The sequence below is a fragment of the Mustelus asterias genome, chromosome 3 (assembly GCF_964213995.1).
Source record: "Mustelus asterias chromosome 3, sMusAst1.hap1.1, whole genome shotgun sequence".
Taxonomy (NCBI): Eukaryota; Metazoa; Chordata; class Chondrichthyes; order Carcharhiniformes; family Triakidae; genus Mustelus; species Mustelus asterias.
The window spans coordinates 36,839,790-36,850,074 of record NC_135803.1 but is presented as its reverse complement, the minus strand read 5'-3'; the positions used below and the strand labels follow the sequence as shown (position 1 = coordinate 36,850,074).

The following is a 10,285-nucleotide window of genomic DNA, read 5'->3' as shown; positions in this document are numbered from 1 at the left end:
ACAGTAACTTCACTGCAGTGCTAATGTAAGCCTTACTTGTGACTAATAAATAAACTTTCACTTTTCTCTACACCCTAGCTATGACTGTAACACCACATTCTGCACTCTCCTTTCCTTCTCTAAATACGGTATGCTTTGTCTATACGGCGCGTAAGAAGCAATAATTTTCACTGTATACCTGTAACAATAATAAATCAAATCAACTCAAAATGCTCAGATGCAATCGAGGCATAATCCATTCATTGGAAGGAGTGCCAATGTTTAAAACGTGAGCAAATCGAACACTGTTGTAAAATGAGTTAATCGTTAACAGTTATTTAGCCAAAGGAATGGGAATGTAGTTTAATAAAAATCGATGACCCTCCTTTGCTAGTTGCTGTGGGATAATCATAAAACCTACATTGTAAAGCGGTGTCATGCCTTGGTTGAAATATTGATCCACATTAAACATTCCAGAGCTTTGCTCCAGGGGCTCTGATATAAAACAATGTGTGCGAGGCTGATTGCACAACACTACAAATAATTACTATTTGAGGTGTTTCCACTGTGTCTGCAAACAGTGCGTCCATGAGAAGACATCCGTTGATTCGAGATCCTTCAAATTGATTATGCGTCTTACTGTAAACTTGCGAAAACTCATGCCTCCACGAAATCACCAGAGAGGATTGGAAATAGATATAAAAGTGAATGGACTAACGCACCGGCTTTTTAAAACACACACCATTCTGCCAATCAATAACCTGGGTTTCAGAAAGTGAGCACTTCAGATAATATTCAGATAATTTATTTCCTTTAATTCACTGTTTCCCTGCAAATTTGGCGTCACAAAACTCGAAGCTTCACTTGTCATTAATACCGAGTTATGTTGGTGCTTGATTTTGTTGGTCTTGGGGAATCTCGTTTCCCGCGTGCGGGGAGATTAAATAGCCCTTTGTGGTTAGTTATGAAATATTCTTTCGCTGTCCGTGTCCATTGACAGCTGATGAGGAGAGTTTGCTCTCGGGGACGCTGCTCTGTCGTGTGTCAGTCGTGAGACAGCACTTTCGTAGCACGGTCGGCACTCTCCTCTCATTTCCTACATCAAACTCTGGAGGGGGATTTGAATACCTAATGATCAGTTAAAAAAAAATTGTGCCTGGAATCGCAAACTTAACCACTGGCACATATTGATATTTCGAGAACCGTTTCCTTACATTGAAATTCCAGCAGGTGGGAACGTTTTGTCGGAACAAAAACGCTTAGAAGTTCACTTTTCAAAGCTTGAAGTTTGACTGAACTGCCTTAAAAAGATTAAGATTACTTTTACTATCCTCGAGGTTTTCTAACATAATTCTCACAAATTGCAGGGATTAATCGACACCCTTCTGCTAACATATTTTGATACTGTTCTGAGTATATACTTGACATTCTGATTAAATTGCAATTTCCATCCATCTTGCAATCCTATAAACCCCTCAACGCGTTATCACCGGGCCTTATCGATGTTTGATATAGGTACATATGTGTTTAGTCAATTGGTTTGCACACAGACCGAGTGTAAACATCTGGGTGCACCTTTTCATTCTGACTTTACTTTTCTCACGGTACTTGAAGGGAGCAGTGACGTGATGTATGAGATTAGCCCTCACCAGGTGCAAATAGGTATAGAAAGACTGTGTACTCTGGATTTCAAAAGAGCTGGAGGGCTTGTTGGCAGGGAGGGACGCGCTTTGCTGCCGTTCTATGGCTCCGGAGTGTGAGAAAATCAGCGAGGCGTTTGCAAAACAGCTTTCGGAACCTGAGGCAAAACAACTCACCAGCCCACATTTTAAAAAAAATCCCCAGCCTGGACTGTCTCTGCACACGGCAAATCAATCAAGTCAGGGCGATCCAGCGGACGCCTCCTTTTGTTGTTTCAGTGGTAAACATAAAAGCTCTGGCAGCCGACAACATGTCGAACTGCCCCAGTCCCAGTCCCACACATCATTCTACCTGTAATCAGTGTAAACTTCAACTCATTTAGAAAGGTTCCGCTGAACTAAGTGAGAGACTGCAGAACACGGCAGCAATCCCCAATTTATTTATGGGGATAGGAGGGAATTTCCTTTCACTGGGGAATAGAAAAATCAAACAATCCGCTATGATAAGAAATACGTTAAAGTAATAATGGCCTGTTACATTTGGCACACGCTAATCACTTTGTTGTCACGGTACAATGTAACAGGCCATGCCCACGTTACAGGTGATTATCTTTTTAAATATGTACCGAGATCTCGAGGAAGTACTGACAATCTCCATGAAATTGCGAAATGCGTCAGATAACCCATGACTCACCAGCTTTTATTTGGTCCAAATATTGTTGTCCGGGACAACCAAGACCCAAACTATACCCTCAGTACCCGCCATAGTACTCCCAGATCATCCATGGTTTCTGGTCTGGCCTGGGAACTAATTCATCCGAAAGAGCTCTCGTCACATATTTCCGAAGAGTGTAATTATTGGTATAACCTTCTGTTCACTGGGAAAGGTGTATGTTATGTGTGTTAAATTCATGAATTATTGAGCCAGATAAATGTGCTGCCGAGGATCCAATACAAACTTTTATTAAATGTTTTTCAGAAGTTGTTCTTCGACTTAACAAGATGCATGTTGGAGTTAAAAGTATATATGGCAGGTTTTAAGGTGACACTTCAAACTCAGGGAACTCAAATGATCCCCTGTATAAAGAAAGATTTATCAGGAAAACTATTATTTTCCTCATGTAATGTCACAAAATGAATAAACATCCTGATTTAACTGTACCGATGAACATCCATTGCTAACGAATTAATAGAAACGCTTTGTTTGTATTTTTAAAGCCGGCGCAACTGGAAACTGATGTGTGATTTATACATTGAAATGATTGACATTTCCGCTTTAAATGATTGAAAATGAAGTGAATAAGGCGGTGGCTGCTTTCCTCGTTCCGTTTTCTTTAATGACTGGATCGCACTAGTTGCCTTGCTGCCTCCCAGTTTATTAAGAAGTGCTCACGTTTCGTCAATAACCCTCACAAATCAAGTTCACGCAGCAGATTTTGAACATGTTCAGGCCAACGCAGTTTTAAGGGAAACCCTACATGGGCACTGTGTTGGAGTAAAAGAAATAATCTTGCTGTGAATATATAAGGGTCGCCACTTGAGAAAATAACAAGTGAATTCATCCTTCTTTTTACACTGCTCAAAATGTTTTCAGTCATGCTTCACCATACATTTTCTCCAATTAAGATTTTACACATGTTAACTTGATTCAATATGATGACGGTGCAGTAAAAATGTTGAATTCTCATTGTGCAACACGTTTCTTTATCTTGTGATGACGCGGCAAATACCTCAACAAAGCCGCTTCTAACAACATTTTAATACTGTTCCAGGCTCCATCTACTTTTCCTTTTGAAGCTATCCATGTATGCGTGTGTGTGGGTGTGGAGGGAGGGGATATATTTGCCACATCATAATAATGATGTCCAATCGTTTTTATTTATATAAGCTTCAGGAACGTTTTGCCTGGAAAAAAGGCAACTATTCCCCGGGGCCACAAGGAACTTGTAAACCACCGACAAGCAGCCTTTGAAAAACTGCAATGGACACAGACTGGTGTAATCATTGCGTGTCATGAAGAGTTGTGCAGATATGAAAACAATGCAGAACTAAATGCTGTTACTGTAGACACCGACCGTCTTCCCGCAATGTCAAGCTTAATTGCACTCGGTGCAAACTGCCCGAGGGCTGCTGCCTGCAAGGAGGAAAATGTGTTCCAGTTAAGCCTGGGGCTCCATTGCAGCTTTAATAATGGGTCCCCTCCAACTCTGGCCATTGCATCAGGGCCAACATCAATGTTTATGTGCGCGGGGAGGGAGTGCAGGCAGAGGCTCGCCCCACAGCACTTGCGACCAGCAGAGCATCTGATGCCGACTCCTGGCGCAGCGTGCCCCTTGCTGTTGCTGCTGGCTTTTGCCACGCGTCCAGGGGGGTCCCGAGCAGCACGAACGCTGCTGACAGCGTTGTGTCACACATCAATGTGACACATCAGTGCAAGAGTGCGGCTCAGCAGCGCCATCATTCTGCAGCCTTGCGGTACGGCACCTCCTCAGCACTTTCCCCCAGAGCGTGCAGCAACCACTGCAATATGTACAAGCGGCCTACTCCCGGGGAGCAGGCAGGGAGAGGGGGGCGTGGTTTTCCCAGGCTTGTCCTCCTCCCCCCCCTCCCTCCTCCCCCCCCCACCCACTTGGCACGTGCTCCCACCTGATAATGGAGCTCGCGCATGCCGACAGACGTCAGACCGCCTCCCCCCCACCCCCCCACGCCCCCTCACCTTTTGATTGACAGCTGGCCCGGGCGGACTGCCGCGTGCTTATTGGACACTCGCCCCGCCGCCTCGCAGCCAATCGCGGCGCGCCGTCCACCAGGAGCTGCAGCGTCGCGCGCCCCGGGGCCGGGCTCGTGTGTGCCGCGCTCTGATTGGTCACAAGTTAGTGTGGGAAAGAAACTTTGAGAAGTTTCACACGAGCCGTTCGCGTGCAATCCCAGATATATAAAGAGGCGGCCAGAGCTGATCTGTACACAGTGACCATCCTGCATTCACATCACTGATAATAACACCACCAAAGCCATAGAGAGAGAGATATATATATATAAAATACAATTAAAGTGCCCCGGCCGCCTTGGAAATAAACTCGCAGCTTACAAGACGCGGAAAGAAGACAAACTATTTTCTTTTAAAGCTACAGGTCGTAAGGATTCGCTTCTAATACAAATCTGCTGGACTCCTTTTTTTTCCTAAAAAAAAAGAAAATGCCAGCAGATATAATGGAGAAATCGTCTTCTTCCCCTGTGGCTGCTACCCCAGCTAGTTTAAACGCCACACCAGATAAGCCAAAAACTGCTTCTGAAAATCGGAAGGTAAATACTTTGTGCCCACTGTTGTATCTCTCTGTGTTAGAAATCATATACTAAATACAACACTTATGTTCCTGTTACTAAATGAAACATCCTTTCTCTTTCCTCCCCCACCCCCTCCCCTCTCCAGTCATCCAAACCAATTATGGAGAAGAGGCGCCGGGCTAGAATAAATGAAAGTTTGAGTCAACTTAAAACGCTGATTCTGGACGCGCTGAAGAAAGATGTAAGTATCTCATCCTGTGCGTGTGTGCGTTAACTGTGTGTGCGGTGTCAGGAGGCAGTGAGTTAGTGCAGTGTGTGTCTGTAGCCTCCCCTCATCTGTGCCAAATATATTCCTACAGAGTTCGAGACATTCAAAGTTGGAAAAGGCTGACATTCTGGAAATGACAGTGAAACATCTCCGAAATCTGCAGCGCGTCCAAATGACTGGTGAGTGCTTAATTCACAATTTATCGCTGTCTTTCGAACTTCCGCCTGTGGTCTGGCTGGTATTCGGTAACATTTCACTGACTTGGCGAAAGTCAGAGCTTCCCACGGTCTGGGTTATTTATAGATTCTAACTTGGCGACTGTTTCTATCCTCCCTCCTCCAAACTGGCCGCGTCTCAAATCATTCTCCCAACGTTCACTTATCGATTTGTTTCATTTGGTGACGCATAAGTGAAGCCAAATATATTTCTAAGCTATTTAAATAGTTGTGCGATTACTCAGGGAAGATGTAATTGTGTAATGCGAATAATATAGGCATAGCAAACTGTCTTATCAATCAATTACTGAAACTTAAAGAGACAGGACAATCAAATGAGATTATTAATTTCTCTTGTTTTTTAAAAACACTTTAGCTGCTTTGAGTACAGATCCAACAGTTCTGGGGAAATACCGAGCAGGTTTCAGCGAGTGTATGAACGAAGTGACCAGATTTTTGTCCACTTGCGAAGGGGTTAATACAGAAGTCCGCACCAGACTCCTCAGTCATCTGGCGAACTGCATGTCCCAGATTAACGCCATGAACTACGCCCAGCCGCCTCCCAGCCCGGCTGTGAGCGGAGGCTCCCACGCTGCTTTCGGACAGCCCTTGCACGTCCAGCTCCCGGGATCAGGGGGCAACGGGCTGCCCCTCAACGGAGTTAACATGCCCTGCAAACTGGCTGCTGCCGAGGCAATGCCCGCCGCTGCCACCAAAGTCTACGGCGGCTTCCAGCTGGTGCCAGCATCAGACGGTCAGTTTGCATTCCTCATTCCGAACACGGCTTTTGGACCCAATGGACAGCTAACGGCGGGGCCGGTCATCCCTTTGTACGCCAATACCAACGTGAGTGCATTGCCCTCTGCCGTCTCCCCAGCCAGCAGGAGCCCCATCCAGCAGTCTGGCAACACTCCAGCTACCGGCTTGCCGCTTCCACTCTCGGCTGCTACCACTGCTGTCAGTGTGGGCCCACCGACAGATTCCTCAGATTCCGTCTGGAGACCCTGGTAACCGAGCCATTTCTCGTAAAACAAGTGACTGGAAACTTTTTATTAAAAGAGGACTTTCTTTTTCAAGCCCAGTAGAGGATTGTATAGCAATGTCAATATTATGCACTATATTTGTACATACTTAGATTGTTCAGATCGCAATGCATTTGTCTTTATTAAGATGTCCATTTTTCTATGATGTACTGAAATGCCAAAGATAAACTGAATGCTCTTAAAAATAAAGTTCATTCTCTTTGTTTTGGAAGATTTATATTTGAAATAAAAAGAAAACTAACATTTCTAAAATGTCCCCGTGTTTGCCTGTCTCTGAGCAAGAACCTGAACGCCCAAGGAAAGGTTGTGAATGGTGTTATGAAAACCCAAAGCCAACTCTCCATAAAGAGATTGGAGGCGGGAGGAGTGGGGGGGGGGGGGGGGTGGGGGTGGGGTGGGATGGGCAGTGACCCAAAACCTTACTTTGGTCCCAAAGTAAAAGATTGCGGGTATTTCAAATCTGAAATAATCACAAGGAAATACTCAGCAGGTCAGGCAGCATCTGTGGAGAGAGAAACCAAGGTGCATCATCTTTCAGTTGGGAAAAATGTGAAATATACTCGGTTTTAAGCAAATGAATTGGGGGAAGGTGGGAAAAAAGAACAAAAGGGATGGATGGTCGCTGGAGACAGGGGAGATTACATGACAAAAGGTCTGGCGGGAGAGGGGCCAAAGTGGAACATAGGAATTAGGAGCAGAAGAAGGCACATTCAGACCTTCCAGCCTGTTCCGTCATTCAGTAAGAAGTTTAACAACACCAGGTTAAAGTCCAACAGGTTTATTTGGTAGCAAAAGCCACACAAGCTGTCGAGGCTCTGAGCCCCTTCTTCAGGTGAGTGGGAATTCAATCAGATCATGGCTAATCGCTTCCTGGTCTCAAATCCACCTCCCCACCTCAAATCCACCTCCCCACCTGTTCCCTTTATCCCTTTTTTTAAAATTAGAAAGTGGGCAATGAAAAGGAACAGAAGAATGTGAATCTTACTTTGCTATTAAAGAGTGATAACGCCACTGGGGTTTATTTTTTCCCTGCAATATTCCATCAGAATTTAGGGGAGTTAAAAGGCCTCTTGCATCTAAACACCGGCCCAGCCTCCTAGGATTTTAAATTTGGCGCCTGATTTGTCCTTTTGTCGAGGAATGACAAAAAGGGGTCCTTAATTATGCGAAATTCTTGTGTGGTGAACTCTACGATCAGATGTCGAGAAATCTGTCCTCGGTATCGGGTTTCGCCCCTTACAAGCATCGGCCAGAAAAGGCAGTTTTAAACAGTCACAGATTCTGTGGGGAATTTGTCGAGTTCCTACCACAAGACTTGTTGTATTTTGCCTGGTAACGCAGGTGGTTGATCATGTACCCAGGTGGTGGGGGGACAAGGAGAAACGAGACAAAGAGAGAAAAATGCGAGACAGACATATTAGCGTTTGCAGTTAGTTGAAACTCGCAGGGTTTTTTTGGAGAAAAAAAAGTTTGTTTTGTGTGAAAGTTACAAAAACAGGCTAATCTCTCTAAGAGCCCCAGGTGTTTAAAGTGCTATTCATGTGGTTTAGCCGACAACACAATATAAACTATGCGGGCAAATCAACCCGATACTCTGCCATATTATTCCTGACGACTTGATCTCATCATTGTGGTAAATGTCCAGGACCATTTCAGGCTCCCGGTGGACTATAACTTGTCGATCAGGGAAAGAACAATCACTATAAAGAAAACAAGCCCCATTGTGTTACAGCTCAGAGGGAGTGCGCAGTTATCACACCGAAGCCGTATTATGTTAAACACAACACCTGATTACACACGGATCGGTCTTAAAAATCAGGAAATTCGCGGTATCATTACACACAAGTGGTGTCAGGGCATGCAAACTCCAGTAAAACCTTTTAATTCAAAAGTTTTTTTTCTTTGGCGTGACCTTTACACCCCTTTGAACAAACGTATATGTGGTCTGGATGCTTCCCCTCTGCTGAAGAAGTTTGGAAATGTGAATAACGCTGATCTGGCGAGCTACCTGCACAGCTATACAATATTACAAGAAAGAAACAGTTCTGAACCTGCTCACATCTTGTTAAATGTTTCTTAGGTAACTTTAGACCCAAAAGATAGAGAATTATGTTTGAACCTGACATGAGACGATATCACAGAATATATCAATCGGCGGGTAAAATTAGACTCCTGGCTTTTTAATAGTTTGGTCAGTGTTGCAATCATATGGTTAAATTGGACATCATAAATTGGCTGGAGGTTGTCACTAATGTCAATTAACTTTTCCCACACTCCTTGCACATGTGAAGTGTAGCCTTGCCTCCCTCTTGGCGCTAAGTGCTACCATATGGTGCAATCTATTTCTGCTTTTATTGTACTCGGACAGCAGCTTATGATTTAGCTGAATTCGTACCAAGCCTTGGGCTTCACTGCGGCCAAGGTGGTTTGCAGGCAAAGCTTCTGGCAGGAAATGAATAGCTCCCAGATGACATCAGAAACCTGAAAGGTCGTGAGAAAGAAGCGAACCCTTTGCAGTCGGCATGTTGCCAGTCACTCGGAGAATGTTGGATCGCGCGTTTCTGACACACGAGTTAGTCCTCCCGAAGGAGAGAGCCTGCCTCTTGGTCCTAATGCCTCTCAGAACTGCCTGGGGAATATCTCAGACATCAAACTATATTTATTTAAGACATAAGCTTTTTAAGACAGTGTTTACTGTAATGCGTTTCCATCTGAAAACAAAGATATTGGGTCACCGTTTTCAACGTATTACAGCTATCTTGTGTATATTTTTAAGTGCCACATATTAAACTTTTAATGGGATCGAATAGATACTTTCAGAGTACACACAGACTTTAGGATTAGCCGCGGTTCCCCTTTCAGTCCCTCAAACTGCCTGTATTATAAACCTCATGAAGGAAGCCAAGCTCTCTCCCACACACACACACCCGGCCACACAGGTTAGAGGTTGCTAATGGTAACCTGGCGTATTATTGATGCTGCATTGTTTCATGCTAGAGACGACTATGAACACAAAAACTTGTTGAGTCCTTTCATGGTTCTGTGCTTTTTTTTAAAGTCAGTACTGTACTGCTTATAGATCCGTTAAGATAAATAATAGGCCTTAAGTCTGGGGTAAGTGAAACAGGAGAGTGCATTATATCAGTTACAACCTCAGAGCGTTTACACTGTCAATAGAATGAAATTGCTGTGTCAATACTCCTGAATGTGAGCAGTGAAAAGAGCAGACAACATCGCCAATGACCGGAAGGATAAATAATTCTGTTCAAAAAATGTAACAGTCAAAAACTATTTCCACAAAGAAAGATCACTGCGTGGATGAAAGTCCCTGAAGAATAACAACAATTATAATGTTGCATTTGTTCCATTTAAGGATATATTCAATTTCCAAACCGTTTTATTTCTGTGACATGTATGACTGTTTTGCTGTTTATTGTATTATGCAATGAAATGTCACTGTAACTCGGCATAATCTTTTTTTATATATAGCCTGGACATATTGTGCTACCGAACTGTCAAAACCAGTCTCCAAGTATCTTCTTTGCAGGATGTTTGGAGTAAATTTGAATTGTGTGAACTGTCAAAACAATCTCCATATAGAAAGAAATACTCAATTCCTGCTTTATGGAGGAAACCTAAGAGACATAGTGAAAATGTTAATGCCATTTATGTAATTTCATGTAGCTTTAAATTCATAGAATCCCTACAGTGCAGAAGGAGACCATTTGGCCCATTGAGTCTGCACCAACAACAATCCCACCCAGGCTCTATTCCCATAACCTCAACTATGTACCCTGCCAGTTCTCATGACACCAAGGGTCAATTTAGCAATTTAGCATGGCCAATCAACCTAAC

General features: G+C 43.8%; 1 protein-coding gene across 1 annotated transcript; it reads left to right on the top strand.

Annotated features, from left to right (window-relative positions):
* Window positions 1-4,579: 4,579 nt before the first annotated feature.
* On the top strand, window positions 4,580-6,677 carry LOC144483483 (transcription factor HES-1-B-like). Its single transcript, XM_078202179.1, has 4 exons — window positions 4,580-4,922; window positions 5,050-5,145; window positions 5,264-5,351; window positions 5,764-6,677. Exons 1-4 carry the CDS (start codon window positions 4,815-4,817, stop codon window positions 6,396-6,398), a joined length of 927 nt encoding a protein of 308 aa, XP_078058305.1. The 5' UTR covers window positions 4,580-4,814; the 3' UTR covers window positions 6,399-6,677.
* The last annotated feature ends 3,608 nt before the right edge of the window (window positions 6,678-10,285 follow it).

Coding starts and splice junctions, on each gene's coding strand:
- LOC144483483 (XM_078202179.1), top strand. CDS start 4,815: ATGCCAGCAGATATAATGGAGAAATCGTCTTCTTCCCCTGTGGCTGCT. Junction 5,146..5,263: donor TGGACGCGCTGAAGAAAGAT/GTAAGTATCTCA, acceptor ATATTCCTACAG/AGTTCGAGACATTCAAAGTT. Junction 5,352..5,763: donor GCAGCGCGTCCAAATGACTG/GTGAGTGCTTAA, acceptor AAAACACTTTAG/CTGCTTTGAGTACAGATCCA.